Source organism: Anopheles coluzzii, chromosome 2 (genome assembly GCF_943734685.1).
Source record: "Anopheles coluzzii chromosome 2, AcolN3, whole genome shotgun sequence".
Taxonomy (NCBI): domain Eukaryota; kingdom Metazoa; phylum Arthropoda; class Insecta; order Diptera; family Culicidae; genus Anopheles; species Anopheles coluzzii.
In genome coordinates this window covers 17163694-17181419 of record NC_064670.1, presented here as the reverse complement: position 1 = coordinate 17181419, position 17726 = coordinate 17163694, and the positions used below count along the sequence as shown (strand labels likewise).

Sequence of the window (17726 nt, the reverse complement as noted above, 5' to 3'; positions counted from 1 at the left end):
GTGTGAAAGTAAAAGTGAACGCGGCAATGTAACAAATTTGTTTGGTTATGGGTTTATGATGTATGTTTAAAATATATTTTTATTGATGCTGTATAATTATAGATACAGTTTGCTTTGTTTTTCAATTTTTTTATTCAGAAAGAACGGAGTTGGCCAATAAACGATACATTGTTTTCCAATATATTCAATCTACATTTCGATCAAACCTGGATCAAAGCTGAACGAGTTTTTTTTGCAGAAAAAATATCACAATCATCACAAGGAAGCTGCATCTCATTATCGGAAGTACACGCAACTCAAACATTGAAATCTGTTGCTCCGACGTACTTCCGATTTTGATAACGAATCTGTAAACACAGAATGCTCAATCATAGAATGATCGAATTCATTTGGGTCTGGTTGTGTGAGTTGAAGCCGCATTCTGTTGCGTGTTGCTTACACTTACACAAATGAAAAATGTAACAGAAAAAAAGCATTGAACAATAAACACATCGCACGTTCGCGCCTTCCATCTGGGTGTATAATTTTCATTCGACTGCATTCAAAGCGCATGCACTGCTAGGGGGAAGTTATACGAACACCCACTCACTACATAACATGACTATGCTCGTCTAGGTTGATTGTTTCGCCGCGGTATCGCCTGTTCGAGAAGCGTCAAAACGGTATGATTCGATTTTACGCATTTACCAAGCATAAAGTTTCACTAAGGCACACACATACACACACGTGTGTCATGGTCGAATGCGAGTCGAAAGTGATGATCGAATTCTAAGAGTGGTTGGCACGACCCTAGAAGCACTACTAGACCCGCCGTTCCAGTCTGACCAAATGTTCGAAGGACAGATGCATCGAGACCTTGAACTTAAAGTCCATCTTTTCGTACGGTATGTCGGTGGTGAGCCGATAGTTTTTCAGTATCTGCGACAGTATAATCTTCAGGCTCATCATTGCGTAGCGGCTACCTATGCAGCCGCGTGGACCGCCACTGAACGGCAGGTAGGCGTACGGGTGCCTTGCCTTGACGCGTTCCGGCAGGAAGTGGTCCGGATCGAACTTGTCCGCGTTCGGGCCCCAGAACTCTTTCTGACGGTGCAGCGCAAACACGTTCAGCAGCAGGATGAATCCTTTCGGGATGACGTACTCATCCAGCTGGATTGTGCCGATCGTTTTGCGCCCGTACACGGCCGCCACCGGGCAGAGCCGCTGCGATTCCTTGATCACGCGCTCCAGATATTCCATCTGCTTCAGTGTTTCGTGCGTGTACTCGACGTCATCGGCCAGCAGCTCGCAAATCTCGGCCGCCGCTCGGTCCTGTATCTCGGGATGCATGGCCAGTAGCAGGCAGGCATGAGCTGCTTGGGTGGCGGATGTTTCATTGCCCTGCAAAATCGACAAAACAAACGAAAAGTAGCCAAACACACCCATTAGACACAGGGTCAAGACAAATGGGAAAACACTTTGTCTTACCGCTGCAATCATGGTGTAGATGTGATCGGTAATCTCCTCGTGCGTAAACGGTTTACCATCGTTCGGTATGGTTAGCAGCTGGTCGACAAAGATCTGGGGCTTCTTGTAGCTCAGCATATCGTCTTCTTCGTCGGCGAAGACGACGTTGCCATTTTCGTCGGCCGTCGTGCTGTTGTTATTGCTGTCGACCGCATTGCGCAGCTTCTCCTCGAACTTGGCACGCTTTTCGCGAATTACCTGTGGGAGTTTTGCATGGTAGTGTTTTCCAATTCTTACTATGAGCATTTTTTCTAGAACAATCGAGGGAGGAGAAAATCGCTGCCGAGTTTTACCTTGTCCGTAAAAGCGTAGCATATCTTGCGGGCGTCCATTTCCGCTTTGTAGAAGCGTGTGTTCCTGTACACAATGTCGGGGTAGAGATTTGCGTTGAACATACGAAGGCCTACATTGTGAAGGATACTGTGGAGGGAAAACCGAATGCCAACGAGAACTGGTAAGTTGATTGAACTGGGGTAAGGCTGATAGAAAACAGCAAACATCATGTGTTTGTTTCTTATCTATCAAGTTTGATTCTATTAATTTCACTTCAGTCTTCATGTACCTAACTGCTCCTGGGCGGTTCTCGAAACTACAACACATATGTTAAGATATAACGAATACGTTGCTAAAAATAAAATATTCATAACAAAGAGACTTTGCTATAAATACACAATAAAATGAATGATATAAATAAATAGCAAGCTAATCTTTGACTCATAGCTGCGATGTGCTGAACAATGCTTGTTAGCAAACAACGGTTGCAATGCAAATGTTAAAAAAAAATAAAATCATATGCAATAGATCAACTAGATTCAATGATAGTGGATTCATCTAACCTGGCGCTACTCGCTTTGATTGCGTAGTATTCTTTCTAAAACTCACTGCTGAGTGGAATAACACTAATGCTAATAGGACGGTCATAAATCATTTCAATTCAAACTGTATCGAGATCGCTATCTTCACCGAAACAATGGTACTTGCATCCATTCCCTTTCACTAAATACGTTAGCTTTTCAATGCACCTCTAGGTGTTGTTTGAAGTGGTATATAAAACAAAAATACACTAACTGTGTTCACTTACATTTCCAGCCCTTCGATAAACTCTTGCTTGCCTTCCCGTTCCAGCACCTTCCCGCCGAGTGAAGTGCGACAGATCATTTCCAGCGTACAGGGCGAGGTGAACTCGAGCACATTGATCGGTTTTTCGTCCCCAGCGTGCTTCTCCATGTTGGCGATCATTTTCGCCACACAGTCGGTGAAGATCGGTATGAAGCTGTTCAGGATGCGCGTGTTGAACGTGGGATTCAGTGCCTTCCGATGCACGCGCCATTCGTCGTCTGTTGGGGGAATGGTTTTAGAGTTGTGTTAATGGTGAAGTATTGCAATAATCATGCACAAAGTAGCTGTGAAGCAACACTTTATCTCACGCCAACTGTCATAAAATCTTTTACTGCAAATGAAAATCCAGTCCAGCAATGCAGTTTTCCTTGCAAGAACCCCATCAAACGACGGTGAATTACGGTTCACGTAATTGGCCGTAGCAATAAAATCAATCGCCAAATGCTGCTCGCCTTCATTTCCTTTCACAAACCTATACGAACTAGTTTGGTGAGATAAACTGTTGTGACAGTTTTTTACTATGAGTTGTTAGTAAAGGAAGATTATGCTTGATTTGTACGCAACTAAATGTGGTTTGATGCGTAGCAATACGCTTCACATTTAGTTGACTCTACTTATTTGGCGCAATAAAACCGTAGTCGATCGAAGGTCATTGAAGCCAGCTACTAATGGACTTGGCAAGATACGACATATTGGGTTCACTCATAGCAGGATAGTCAGTTTTACGCTCGGTTCATTCAAGATTTGAACTCATAATGAGCATATAAAGTAATGAGCATAAAGTAACTACTATACGACCGTTAGTAGCCCCTATATCACCCCAAAGGATGTTACAATCAGGTTAACAAAGCAAAAGTTATAGCTAAGCATTAGTGAAAACTTGTCTTTGACGAACATTGGCGGCTTCGATAAATGGTGCAAACCTCATTCTCTACATACGTAACAGCAGTGCGTAAGTGCTCCTTGATAGCGTTGATAATCCGTGTCAGAAACTGGATTTCAGCTATTTGTCAGAGATGGGCAGTGCGGTATATTGTGTAAAAAAACTGGATTGATTCCCCAGCACTGTTTTATGGTGGTGTATGGTGAAAGTGTACTTTTTATGGGACGGTCCCGTACTACAGTCGTGAACTCGAACGTCTTAATAACATGCCCGTCATGGGTTCAAATCTCCTATGGACAGTGCCCCTCATACGTGGGACGGCACTGCTATGGGTAATTAAAAAGACACATTTAGCCAAGCCCTATAGTGGTACAGGCAGGCCTTGACAAATAACGGTTGTTTTGTCAAAGAAGAATTAGATTCTTTTCATAGTATCGTTCTGTTTTACGCAGTTGAATTGAGTTCTTCGAAATGAAACAAATAAATAAATAAATAAATAAATAAATAAATAAATAAATAAATAAACATACAGATATATGTAACATGTTTCGTCAAATTGTATGATTACGTGCGAACAAGGTGGTCAATTGACAAGATATTTTGCGATAATTTGCTTTAATTTTCCTTGATGAAGAGTGTATATATTGAGATGAGTAGTTTATTATTTATCTTCATTGAAATTCACTTCAACCAATGCGGCCTTTTTGTACCTTTCCTCCTGGATTCTATTTCCATATAATCATTTTTTTGCTAGGTAGTTCAATGTAATTATTTACACGCGAATCAACGGACCGATTTGGAGCCAACAAATAATAATGGTTTGAAATGCACAAATTAAATAGTTGAAATTTAAATTAAAAGATCTAATCGATAATTCTTTCAATCATTCAGCATATCAGCATTTTTTACACCACAAAAAATTAACTTCATTATAATAGAATTCATAAGAATTGTGTTCTTTTTTTACATTTTAATGTTTGAGCTTGATGCTACCAAAACTAACTACAGCTCCGTCCTATCCGAAAGAATGCTAATAGTGGCAAGCGCTTTTCAACCTTCCAATTACCCTTTGGGCCATTCACAACCCTAACACAGCTTAACACACCTAACGAAAAAGCATGAGAACTTTCCAGAAACTGCATGACCCGAAGGAAACCTACACACATCTTTCAAAACTTACACTGTGCCGTTAGCAATCCGTGGTCCACGCGCATGAAGTCGTACACGAACGGTTTGTCCATGCTGGCCTGCTCGGTCATAATTTTCTGTATCAGATCCGGATGCGTCGGACAGATGACCGGGATCGGTCCGAAGCAGAGCTTGAAGATGCGCTTATTATCCTTGTAGGCACGCGTGAGACTTTTGAAAATTTCGTACGAATTTTTCTGCGCAAACTCCAGCCCATTGCCGAAAATCGGATGCAGCGGCTCAACGCATGGAATCTTTTCCGCAAACTTAAACTTGATCTTGCAGTACAGGTACAGCGACAGGGCGCCAAAACCTAGCAACAGAAGCGTTATCATCGCTGCTCCGAAAACTGCACGCACGCAACTAACCGGCCAACACCGACCTGCACTCGACGGGATTGCAAGGAAAACTGATGCGCGGAAAGCGTATTTCCAACCGTTCAGAGCGAGCCCCCAGAATAAATCGACGTAACGCAGGCAACCGTCCGTTCGCAGAAGGGAAGGGCAATTTTCCCAACCCTTTGCACCCGACGGAGCTGCCTGCAATCCAAGGCAGCAGAGAAGAATGAGAAAGAAAGAAAAAAAAAATGCCCCACACTAACCCAACGGTGCCGGCACGCGGTGCAAGCGGTCCTTACTGCGTTTCATGCAATTGTACAAATCGGTGCGGTGTGAGGCAGGCGGAAAACTAGTGCTAGTGCGTGTACCGTAAACGATAAAGAAGAGGCGTACGCGCCACCAGCCAGACCAGAGTTTCCCCACTCGAGGAAAACAGCGACGGTGAAACGGTTCGGTGCGCGTTCGGAGCCGCGCAGCTTGTCCTGCGGCGACGCCCTCCGTTTCGTTCGGTACGAAATCGAAGCTTTCTGCGTGGTTTGTGACATGTGTCGCGCATTATGTAAAGCGATCGATTGAGCTACTTATGGGTAAGTGATGTACGTGTGTGTGTGATCAAACATTAGCACTAAGCGCTGCTTAGTGGAGGCGATCAGCTGCATCCATGCTCAAACGCTAATTGTGGAAAAAGTCTCTGATTAATATGTCACCTAGGAAAGTAATGATGCGTGACATGGTTTGGATTAATATGAGCGTTTGTTTATTATGTGGAATATGATGAGTATTTCATTTCAGCTATGAACGAAAATTATACATCTATTCGGCAATCATATAGGAATAATATAGGGAGAAATATTGATGTATTTGACCAATGTTTGTTATGTTATTTGATATTCGCTTTGCCAATCTTAAAATTAATCCTGCATAATTCTTTAGGAGTTATCAATATACAGAATATACATGCTTACCGTAATGCTTTGAACGGCTCAAAGTTCTATGATTTACTCTTACACGACCGAATGAAGCTCAATACAATACCAAATGAAATTAAACTTAAAAAAGTGAAAAATGAAACATTAAATTAAATAATCTTCCGTCTTTACTTTCGAATGGAATTAATAGTTTTATTTGAATACAACTAAACAAAAAACAATTTAAAATGTGTTCGAAGCTGTTGTGGCATATAAAATTGAAAAGTACAACACAACTATAGGCAAACCAACAAGTCTGCTCCGAGGGGTAGGAATCTTACACATTCAAATGTTGAATGCATATTCGAAAACATGTAGCCACCATGTTCGAACCGTCGCCCATGCTTCGGTTAACATCGGTTTACTTCGGTGTCTGAAGGCAGTCCCAATTGTACCGTAGGTTTTTATCGTACTGCTTCACACCTACACTATGGGCAAATTATGTCGAACGTAAAGGAAACAAAATAATCTTTCTAGCGTTCGTAGAAGTTTTAGAGTTTTAAAATATTTAAATAAACTTAGATTTTTTTTGAGCCGGTCTCGTAGTACAGTCGTCAACTCGTACGACTTAACAACATGCCCGTCATGGGTTCAATCCCCAAATAGACCGCGCCGCCATACGTAGGACTGACTATCCTGCTATGGGGGGGAATCAATTAGTCACTGAAAGCCAAGCCCACAAGTGGGTACAGGCAGGCCTTGACCGACATCGGTTGTTGAGCCAAAAGAAGAAGAAACTTAGATTTATTCAGACTCATATTACGCTTAGCTCCATCATACATCGTTTTATTGAATTAAATGTCTAACAAAACTATTTGAATACTATTCATCACAATTATATTGGACAAATATTTTTAACAAACATCATTCCTATCAGCCTTAAATAAAAGAGTTGCTCGGTTTTACGTAGTTGGCGTTTTACTATGTATACATACGTTGTTTAAAGAAGATGTTAATTTGTTTGCCCGAAATTGTTAACAATGTCAAAAATCATGCTTTTTATAATATAAATTGAATGAATTTTTAACATGAACTAACATTGTACATCCTGAATCTAAATTGTTATATTGTTTATGTTCAGCCATAGCATAAAGTGACTCGTCGGTTCACCCCTTGAAAGTATCTCCGACGGTGAGCCGAACGCAAACCACCCAGCGAAGCCGCCAGGTAAAATCATCACAGCCACGTCATTTTTCTGTGAGCCTTTGCCGTGGCAACACACGGTCCGCGCGTGCTGCGTGTGTTGTCCAGAGTGAACCTAGAAAGTAGGGGAGCCTCCCGGGTGCTGAGCCCTGTGGCTGAGTGAAAACCAATACACTTCAAGATATCACAAGGTGATTTGTGTGGAAGGTGGACAACACAACCGTGCATTGCCAGTAAGCCTGTTGGAAGTGAATATTTGGTCGGAAAAAGAACAAAAAACTTGCTTAGTGCTAACGCTGGGTGCAAAATCTGAGGCAAACTTTTTGTTTTAATTGTTACACTAAGGTGGAAGGAGCTACAGCACAAGACAGGCAATAAAATGTCATCTTGATTTATGCAGCTGGCTAATGCTTGCTGACGTGGTGTGCCATTCGTCTTGAAAATGCTAGCGCCCGTCTTGCGCGCCCGTAGAATGGTCTGGAAGTCAAAAGATTTCAATGCCTCCAGAAGCGAGGAAACGCAAGCGGCGGCCAGCTATCTTGAGACGGAACCAGCAGTAACTGGAATGCGGTGCTGGTGATAAATGGTGCGGTGCAAGGGTGTGTGTGTGTGTGCTTTCGTGTGAGTGTGAATGTGAGAGTAGTAAGATCTTGCCCGCTTGAGTGTGGTCGTGACGGTGGGAAGAAAAAGGTCTAGAGATTTCAGCGTATGCTTGAAGACTCGGTCATAAGCTGGGAGAGAGAATGTCCTACAACCAAGCCAAAGTTTGGCTTTGTTATTCGTTTTTGTTGCACTTATTTTCTTACTTTCAATAATACAGGTGGCATGTTTGGGTTTGTTAAATATAAGTGTGCTAAGAGTGTGTGTGTGTGTGTGTCGGGGAATAATTCGTTTCTATTCATTTTCTAGAGCAAACACCCAGGCGTAAAACCCTCGAAACGGAGAATGTGTTCTGTGTAGTTCTGTAGCCTTTGAACGTGTAAAGTGCATCTGCAGTGTACCGCGTACCTTTGTATCTGTTTGTGTGCGTGTGAGTGGGACTGCGGTGGTGAAGGTGCGCAACAGGTGACCAGTCTTCTGGGATCGCACGGTTCGTAAGCCAGCGACGGGGTTTGCTTTGCCAAGCAACCTTCCGCGACACACCAACACACCGACACACCGACAGTCTCGTGCGTGCGATCTTATGAAGGACACGACAAACGCGATGGGAGAGTCGACACCGATCTGCCGCTGCCGGGTACTGTACCTGGGCAGTGCCGTGCCCCGCCAGAGCAAGGACGGGCTGCAGGGCATACAGGAGCCGCTGCGCAGCCTGTACCCGTCCGAGGGTGCGATCGGGGCGAAGGGCATCGACTCGTGGCTGAGCGTCTGGTCCAACGGCATACTGCTGGAGAACGTGGACGAAAACCGCAAGCAGGTGACGCGCTTCTTCCCGATCGAGTCCCTGCACTACTGTGCCGCCGTCCGGCAGGTGCTGATCCCGGAGCGGGGCAACAGCAATCCCGAGCCGAAGTTTCTGCCGCTCGATTCACCGTTCGCGCGCACCCCGCGCGCCCAGCATCCGCCCATCTTTGCCGCGATCCTGCGCCGGACGACCGGCATCAAGGTGCTCGAGTGCCACACGTTCATCTGCAAGCGGGAGGCGGCCGCCAATGCGCTGGTCCGCTGCTGCTTCCACGCTTACGCAGACAACTCGTACGCCCGGCAGCTCGAGGGCGGTGGCGGCGGCGGCGGCTCCGGAAGTGGCAGCTCGAACAGCGTGTACGGCACGATCGGTGGCAAATCGAACGGTACCGGTGAGGGGTGGCGATCACGTGCCGGCAGCACGACCACGCTCAACAGTGTCGGCGTCAGCAGGCAGGCAATTAATGGCGTCGGCGATGCGTACACGGTGAAAAATCGTAAGTATCGGCCTTGTGCATGGGGGGGGGGGGGGGGGGGAGCGATGGAAGGGGGGTTGATGTTGAATGTCTCAATACGCGACCGTCGTGGGTTGGTTGGGTGCTAGCGAAATTAGGCTAACTATGAAAGTTGTGTGGGTCGACCGTTCTGTATCGATCCCCTGCAACGAAACAGTTTGCCGCATGGTAATCGAATTCCAACACGTTCCGAAGCTTGTGTCAGCACCAAATGGCAATCACAGGACTGGCCGAAAAAAAAACACGAAACACCAAATTATGGAGCGCATTAAAATGCATCGCTGCACGAGCTAGCTCCGCAACGGTCCGCAAGTGGTTTGCAAACGCTGCTCAACTGGGTAAGAGTGTGTGTGTGTGTGTGTGTGTGTGTTTCGGGCTATGCTCTTTTTTGTGCAAAACTTCCAACTGCATGACCTTCCGTCGTCATTGGAAGTGGAATTTACAGTTTGAAAAAAATAAACCAGAAACAATCGTACCCCGAATCTTGCCGATTGCATGCAGAACAAACTACGAAAAGGTTTCTCTCTTTGAGTTTTTTGTTGTTTCAGACCATTTTTTTCGAGACCTTTTTCTCGCTGATCAACAAGTGCGTCAACGGGTGGTGGACAGTGAAACAAGCACACACACACACACACACACACATAGATTCACTTTGTCAGCAGCCGGTTGGGCTCGGGGTTTGTATCGAAAAAAAACCGGTTTCCCGCGGTCTGTGAGGGCTGACGGCGTGATGAACGCACCGCTTTTACCGCTCCCTCGTGGACACGCTGTTTCTGGCTACGTGTATTTTTCGTACGATGATGAGGACGGGCATGTGATGATCACCGAAGATGCCACGAGAAGCGAAGATGTTCCGCCGGCGAGGTTTTCATTCGTGATCGACAAATTGTACCGGTGGTACCAATTGAATGCGAATTGAATTTCAAAAGTCACACAGCCAGCGAATGATGGCGGTTGCGTGCGATCGGTGATCTTTAGCAGCATCGTGGAACCGTTCCGTTCGAAGTGGCGTCTTTTGAGGACGGCAGCATCTTGCAGCAGCGACTGGTTGCGCTACCCCGCTTGCCGAAAAGGTTAAAATCGTACCGTGTGAAGGCCAGCCACACGATTTGTGCAATCGGTGGGTACGCTTAGTACGGTTAGCGGTTTGCTACACTAAGCGAAGGAAGCGTTTTGCTTCCGAACCGAACGAACGACAACAGCGTTTAAATGCCGTACGCAAAGTGTAGCCTTGACCCTTGCGCCGCACTAGTGTAACTGCGGACTTTCCATCTCCATCGCTGGTGTGTTGATTTTCGTTGTTTTAGCCGCCGATTAGCTTAGACCGCAACACGACTCATTTCGCTTTGTAAGCAACCGGCAGCAAACCTTCATTCCGAATCGTTGATCGAAATGCACGACCGTGAAATCGAGACGAGCGGCAGCCGAGGGCTTTGTTTTGGGGCTGTCTGCAAATTTCATAACTCGCCTACCAAAGTACGGGCGAGTCCTTCACCCATCGCTGAACAGCGCACAACATCGATCAAACTGAAGACGACGATCCGCGGATAGTGTGTGTGTATGTGGCTACGTTTGAGGGTATAAGCACCAGCCCATGCCCAGAAAACCGAACTGAACGTGTTGCATAGGGAATCGTTCGAAACGGGTTGCCATAAAACACAAATCGGACATTTATAAGCTTTCCAAGCGACCGAACATCGAACCGACAACGGGGCCTCAGTTATGGTGATGGTGGCACAGGAAGCAAAACACACAAACGTTCTGTTGTGGCTGGTGTGGGGGTGTAAGTAGAGGAGATGGACACGCAAATACGAACATCGTAATTTGTTTCCAATCGGCACGTTGGGATGCTTTTTTTTTGCTCACGAGCCTTCACGAGCCTTCGCCGTGTCCCCTACCGTAGCACGTGGCGTGTGCAGGGGTGCAGCCAATATGTGTACAGGTTGTCTAAGGCTGCCTTCCAGCCGCTTGCAACAGTTGGGTACATAGAGTGACAACAGCAACTGCTATTGCATGGATTCGAAAGGGACAAACAATTAGCACATTTCTACATATTGCACGCTAATGGACGGTGGAACGTGTTAAAAGGCGTATGCTGGTGCTACAGTGCTACAAATAGTGTACAGTTTGTGCAATAAAGTACAACACAACACATTAATTGACAAAATTGCTTCCTATTTGTAGAGTGTTTCGCTGCAGCATCGCCCATAGGTAATGTTTAACCAGCCAGGTTTGGTTCAACAACAGTCTCCCCGAATGGTTGCCGAACCTTATTTGTGGCTGCGCGTATGATGCAAGCACCTTACGTCAAGCCAACTATCGCAGCGTGCTTGAGCAATGCAAGAATGTGCTTTACATATTAAATCGCCCGCAAAGTAATGGTCCGTACCGTGCGGCGTGTTGTGAAATCAAAAATGAATTTAAAGTATATGAATCGATCGGTATATGATTCGCATTCGTCAGCGAAATTGTGTCACGCTGCGCCCTCGCGTTTGTGCGTGTTTTAATTAAAGTATAAATCAAAGTTGGACAGTTTCCCACTCAGGAGTTTGCTTTGCACACTTTAGTCTATTGTTTTGTACAATGTAGATTGACTTAAAATAGCATCGAACATGTCCTCCCCCTTACCCTGGTTGGCATGACAAACTAATGTAATTGTAGAAACGTCCAATCTATTGAGCTAATAATTTCCGCTCCATCAAGCGCTGGGGCTGGTGAAATGTAGGCTCCACTGGCTTCGCCGTCGTACACGCCTAAATCAAACCCGAACTAGATCCAATCTAGTGGCAAGCCGGGGAAGAAGGAAAGATAACACGGTAAAGTGAAACTGTGAAGTGAAAAATCCAACATGACGTGACCAATTTCGTAACAGGAGCAAACGTCCAGGGCAGAGCGGAAGGAAAGAGGGTGGATGGCTCGTTTCGCTCCCCCATCTTCTGTCCCCGATTGACAGCGTCTTGTGAACCGAAGCCGCTGGAACAACGGCGAGTACCTTCCCCTTGAGCGTCTGTATCATTTGCCTGCGAGTGGGAATCATGCTGACCTTGTTGCGATCGCTACCAGTCCCCCGGGACCGTCGTCGCAAAGCAAACGGAGGCGACAGAATCGAGCACTTGGGAGCGGCTCTGGTGGCCCCGGGCGGTGGTGCTGCCGGGCACAACAAGTGGCTGCGGAAGTGGAACGCCGCACACCGGGTCGAGCGACTGCGCTTTTGCTGACGTTGTTCATTAGATGGGGGGAAACAACACACACACGCGCGCGCGCAAAAGGGCAACCGCGGCACTGCGCGATGAGTCTTGAGTTTTGTGATCTAGATTCGTTCGCCCAGCTCTATTGTACTCTGGTGTCCCGCTTTGCGCTGTGTGGCAGTGTGCGACTGTTCGTGTGGTGTGCACACGGCAGCACACGTCCCCTTGACGGCCGCCTTCTAGTTTCCCATCTCGTGCGGATTCGTCAGCACGCCTCAAGTTCATGCACTTGACGCCCCGGGGTCCGGGAAAAATGCATGGGAAAAATTGGGTTTAACGACAAACGTGGAATGCACTCGGGGCGGGCAGCTCGGTGAAGCAACCGCTCATCACTCAATTGTTGTCGAGCGCGCCCCTCCGTGTGCTCCCGATTGCCGTAATGATGGCCAATTGTTGCATGGGGATTGCTTCCAAACAACAATAGATGTGTGTGTATGTGTGTGTGTGTGCAAAAAGGCAAAATTGGATGCGGGAATGGATGCATCTAAATACCGCCGGTTCGGAATGCACTGTGCAGCGATTACAATCGATCGTTATCGATTCGCTATGGTGCCACGAGACGTGGGAATCAGTCAAACATCAGTCACAACGCTATATTTTGAAGGCAAAAATTCCATGAAAATTAAAAAAAAATCATTTTAACACTCCGAATTTCACTACTCAGATGCTGACAGCGATTGTCGAGATGACATTCGCCCGAAACCGTGGGCTGGAGGGAAGAAAGTTTCGTCTGATATTGCCGACACAACCATGCCTCGGGGCGCATGGCGCAGGCTCGCATCAAAGGTCCGATCGCACAAGCGCTTTCTTTTGGTTCGGAATCGGATTTTTTTTGCATCCCACTGCGATGGAGAGTTACGTGTGTGTACACGTACTTAACACCTTTCGAATTGTTTTTTTTGCGAGGCCCTGACTTCTTTCATAAGCTCGCACACACACACAAACACACACACAAGCCATACCGACCGGTGAAATTGGCCACCTGAGAGACCGAATTCGATCAAGCTCGAGGGTTGCTTCCGGTTGAATTTCCCTTTTTTCGCGTCGGATGGTTGGGCAATTGGGGATTGAAAGTTTGGGCATGTTTTTTGTTGTTGGTTCGTTTCAGTGGAAGTTTCGGATAGATGAAAGTGTATTACGAGATGTAATAGGAAAATTTAAATGAATTCATTTTCAGTTTCAATATCGGCTGCAGTGATTAATGTGCATATCGTGTGAGCTTTTTTTAAACTACTATTAGCCACTACCACGTATGCTGTGTAGAGTGTCATAATGGGCAGAGTCGTTGGGTGTTCTCAAGGACCTATTGGAAGCAATAGAGCATTGCTATCAATTGCTTAATATTATTAAAGTATTTTACTAAATACTGGATTCTCACTCTTCCCTTTTTTCTCTTTTTCTCCCTTTCTTTCTCTCTCTCTCTCTCTCGCTCTCTTTCTCTCTCTCTCTCTCTCTCTTAATTTGTTTTCCGAACCGCTAAACAGTTTATGCTAGCAGCGCAGACCTCGAGGTGGTGGACGACGGTGAGAGCTCACTGTACAATGGCGACGAAAATCACAAAGTGTGGAACGGTTCCACCGATCAGATCGATGGCATCGGCTTTGGTAACGATGGTCACTACGATATCTACTCCGGCCCCGGTGGGCTCGGTGGCAGCACTGGCGGTGGCGGCGGCGGCGGCGGCGGCGGTTCCACGCTGGGCCGCCCTGCCCGCGTGCGTCAGATCAGTGCGCCGGTACCGGTACCACCGCCACCGAAAGAAGAACCGAAAAAGTCGAAAAAAGACAAGAAAGCGGCCAAGAGCTCCCCGCAGCAACAGCAGCAGCAGGTAGGCAGTCAAAGTTTATCCGGTACGCTTATAAGACCACGTCCCATGCACATGAATCCACTAGGTCGGCCGGCTGCCGGTCCAGCCTCAGCCAACTCTGCCGCAGCAATGGCCGCCGCGGCAGCCGCACATCACGGCATGATGATGTACCACCATCCGCACCACCCGATGGCGGGCCATCCCGGGCCGGGCGGTCCGCCCCCGGTCCCGGGCCGCCAGTTTCACACGATCGGTCACCGCAGCATGAACGGCAGTGCGGCGGCGGCAGCGGCGGCGGCCATGGCCGCCGGTCTACCTCCCCATCCCATGCTCCATCCCCACCACGCCCAGATGCATCCGGCGATGGGCCTCCCGCATCCCGGTATGCATCCGCACGCCGGCATGACGCTGCCGGCGATGATGATGGCACCCCAGTACGCGACCCTGCAGCATCCGCGCACCAGCAAAAAGAAGAAGGACAAGGGCAAAACGTTCAACGGCAGCAACGGCAGCATCCCGATCGGTGTGCCGGTCGTGCCGCCGATGTTTGCCTACCCGCCGCAGTCGAACGGGAGCTTGGGCGGGCCGCCGCCCGGCTCGCTGGCCGACAGCCGGCCGCTGTCGATGAGCAGCCGGAAGCTGGCCCAGTCGGCGGCGGGCGGGCTGGACGAGCTGTCGGGCAACTCGGGCGCCGAGTCGCCGGGCGGCACCGGCATCTACCGGCGCAAGGGCCACCTGAACGAGCGGGCATTTAGCTACTCGATCCGGCAGGAGCATCGCAGCCGCAGCCACGGTTCGCTCGCCAGTCTGCAGTTCAATCCGCCCGACCTGAAGAAGGAGCGCGAGATCGCCCAGATGGTGGCGGGGCTCGAGCTGAGCGACGATTCGACGCTGCGGCGCCGGTCCGAGGTGGCCGGCTCGTCCGGCACGTTCGGCAAGCCGAGACGATGAGGTGAGCGTGACGCGCTCCGGTCCGGTTCGGCGCTGAAGGTTGCGTTGAAGTCACACTGCACGCGAATCAGCGCGCAGCACACATGCACATGCAAGCGAGCAATCACAAAACCGATTAATTTGCGAGCGATAAATGGGATTGGGGGAAGGGTAGGTGAAGCAGATGTAGAATTTTATCGCACAACGAAGTACATATATACGTCTAGATGCGTGTGTGTGTGTGAGTGGTTTTAATCGATAGGGTTGTAAAATAGGTGACAGATCAAGAGGGACGACATGGAGCATCACAGCAAAATGGCATTAGATGATACATGGGCAGCAGGCGACAGTTGAACAGACAGAAGTGGAGCGAAATTAGCAGACGGTTTCCTCTATTACCAAAACGAACCCATTCTCACATTGTCGTCATGGTGGTAGAGCATCAATGAATTTAACAGTTACACCGAGAAAAAGAGCAAGTGAAAGAGAGAAAGAAACTGTTCACTTCTGTTCGCCGCTCCAGACAGGTGAAAACGTTTGTTTAGCGTTTATCGTTTTAATTGGTTTTATGTTAACAAGTGTCTCGAGATTTAGTTGTACGTACGCAAACCGCATAACAGTAACCAACACATACACCCCATTCCCCCCCCCCCCCCCTGCAAAACGCACACATGCCGAAGAGCGAGCGGGTTTGTTGACCAGCACCCCTGTAAAGAGTATTGCAAGGAACGGAAGGAAGCAGCAGATGAATGCAATTACAAGAAGAAATGAATGTGCCTTATTAGGTAATTAGATAATTTAATTATAATCAAGCCCTTGGCAGGTACGCTCCCCCCCCCCCTGTCGGCGCCAAGTGAACCCTAGCCAACAAGCGCGAGGAAAGTGAAACTGTGGCGCTGCACTAATAGGAGGATCTTGCTCCACCCGAAACAAAAAACTTTCTCGGTGTTTTTTGGGAACCCTGAAATAGACAGCCCGAAGCGGGGAAGCGGGCGAAATAGTGATGGTGTAGCTTTCTTTGCTGTAATTTACAAGTCTACTTTAATGGCGATTTTGTTTTTTTTTTTTGCACAATCGCATGGAGAGCAATTTGCAGCTTCATAGCCGTATATTGGAAAATTGTTATCATTACCGAGGGCAATAACCCCAAGAACGTTGTGACGTTGTGTTTTAAGTGCCCCTGGTGTGGCCACACCTGATAAGAGCTTTTCTTGCACGCGGAAAACAAAAGTGCGGCACGTGTACCAAGGTTTGAGGGTGAAAAGTGTTCGCGGTGGGTGGGTACGCTTCTGCCATTAGCCGAAAGTGCGCTTGGAAAGTGAAAACGGAAGAAAATAAAGCTATAAGGCAACAAAAAAACTCCTTCATCACCCATTGGTGAGAGGAAAAGTGAGTGTGTGTGTGTGTGTGCGGGTAATGGAGAATGTATGAGGAGCAGGCACATACAGGGAGCGTCAATAGAGTCGCGATCATCAATCAATCGCGAAAGATGAAGGCAATAGAAAATACTCGCAGTCGCATGGTTCGAAAGAGAAATGAACGAAGTTCGTCAAAGCAACAAGAGAAGAAGGAAAAAAACAATCCTCAGAAATAGTGGAAAGACAAAACAAGTGTTGTGTGTTTGATAAAGCAACACACACATAGACAGGCGGCGAAGGTGGGGAAGGTAGTAGAAAATTTCTCCACCAAGCCAATTTGGGAGTTGCGAGATGCTGAAAAGTAGCAGCGAAAAAAACTCCTCAGTTTGCCATTTCAAACGCCAACACGACACATTTCTTGTCCGTTTTTTCGCATCGCGTTCCTTCTTCTTCTAGGTGCGATAGAGAGGTAACAGCCTCACAAATACCGCACACACACACACACGCCACGCGGCACACTCCAGGCGAGCTACTTTTGATTTGACGTTCTTCACATTCGAAACGCTACGACCTTTAATGGCGGTAGAGCAGTAGAGAGGGAAAGAGAGAGAGAGAGAGAGAGAGAGAGAGAGATGGAGAGAGAGATATAGAGAGGGAGAGGGAGAGAGAGAGAGAGAGATGTTTTAGAGTGAAACTAGTACCATTCAAAAGACAGTAACAGCAACGGTAGAAGCAGCATCAGCAGCACACTATTGCGCAGGGTGGAGCGAACCTGAGGGCGACATCTATCGCTAGACAGATAAGCGGCAGTTTGCCAAATCTTCTTTTTTATTATTATCATTAAACAACCTAAACCGTACAGCAGAGCAGGAAACCTACATACGAATTGTTATCCAATCATTTTAATGTCATGAAAATACAAAAATACTCCAATACAACGAATAAATGGCTGTGTTGTGTTTTGTTTTTCGTAACGCTAAGTATAGTGCAGAACGCCGGTTTATGATCGTTGATTTGAAATAGGTTTCAGTAATTGTTCTCCATCGCAACGTCGCATGAACTTGCCGAAGGCAACGAAGCACACCGTTCTGCGTTCCCGTCCACTTTTTCGGGTCGTTTCTCTTCCAAAGCTTGCCATCAACGGTTTGTTCTCATGCGCCGCTTCGCCACCTTGCACCTTGTTCGCATGGCAATTTGTTACGCCAAGTGAAGTCTCTGCTACCAGCCGGGTACGTTTCGCATCCCTGCTCACAAAAGCGACCGCGACACGGACACGGATCCAGCGACTGGATGATGGGCAACCGTCCCCGATCCGATCC

The 17726-nt window shown here is 47.5% G+C and overlaps 2 protein-coding genes across 2 annotated transcripts; one reads left to right on the top strand and one right to left on the bottom strand.

Annotated features, from left to right (window-relative positions):
- Positions 1 to 61: 61 nt before the first annotated feature.
- On the bottom strand, positions 62 to 5286 carry LOC120949554 (cytochrome P450 4c21-like). Its single transcript, XM_040366934.2, has 5 exons — positions 4689 to 5286; positions 2588 to 2843; positions 1800 to 1926; positions 1468 to 1704; positions 62 to 1380 (listed from the first exon to the last, which is right to left on the bottom strand). Exons 1-5 carry the CDS (start codon positions 5029 to 5031, stop codon positions 802 to 804), a joined length of 1542 nt encoding a protein of 513 aa, XP_040222868.2. The 5' UTR covers positions 5032 to 5286; the 3' UTR covers positions 62 to 801.
- Positions 5287 to 8054: 2768 nt separating this feature from the next.
- LOC120949552 (AT-rich interactive domain-containing protein 1B) lies at positions 8055 to 17353 on the top strand. The gene is made up of 2 exons (XM_049606949.1): positions 8055 to 9046; positions 13797 to 17353. The coding sequence occupies exons 1-2, from the start codon at positions 8329 to 8331 to the stop codon at positions 15068 to 15070; spliced, it is 1992 nt and encodes a 663-aa protein (XP_049462906.1). The 5' UTR covers positions 8055 to 8328; the 3' UTR covers positions 15071 to 17353.
- The last annotated feature ends 373 nt before the right edge of the window (positions 17354 to 17726 follow it).

Bases quoted from the DNA above. Each gene is read 5' to 3' on its own strand.
- LOC120949554 (XM_040366934.2), bottom strand. From the start codon at position 5,031: ATGATAACGCTTCTGTTGCTAGGTTTTGGCGCCCTGTCGCTGTACCTG. The intron at 2,844-4,688 runs GTAAGTTTTGAA...TTCCCCCAACAG, and splicing joins CGGATTGCTAACGGCACAGT to ACGACGAATGGCGCGTGCAT. The intron at 1,927-2,587 runs GTAAGTGAACAC...TTCCCTCCACAG, and splicing joins TTTATCGAAGGGCTGGAAAT to TATCCTTCACAATGTAGGCC.
- LOC120949552 (XM_049606949.1), top strand. From the start codon at position 8,329: ATGAAGGACACGACAAACGCGATGGGAGAGTCGACACCGATCTGCCGC. The intron at 9,047-13,796 runs GTAAGTATCGGC...ACCGCTAAACAG, and splicing joins TGCGTACACGGTGAAAAATC to TTTATGCTAGCAGCGCAGAC.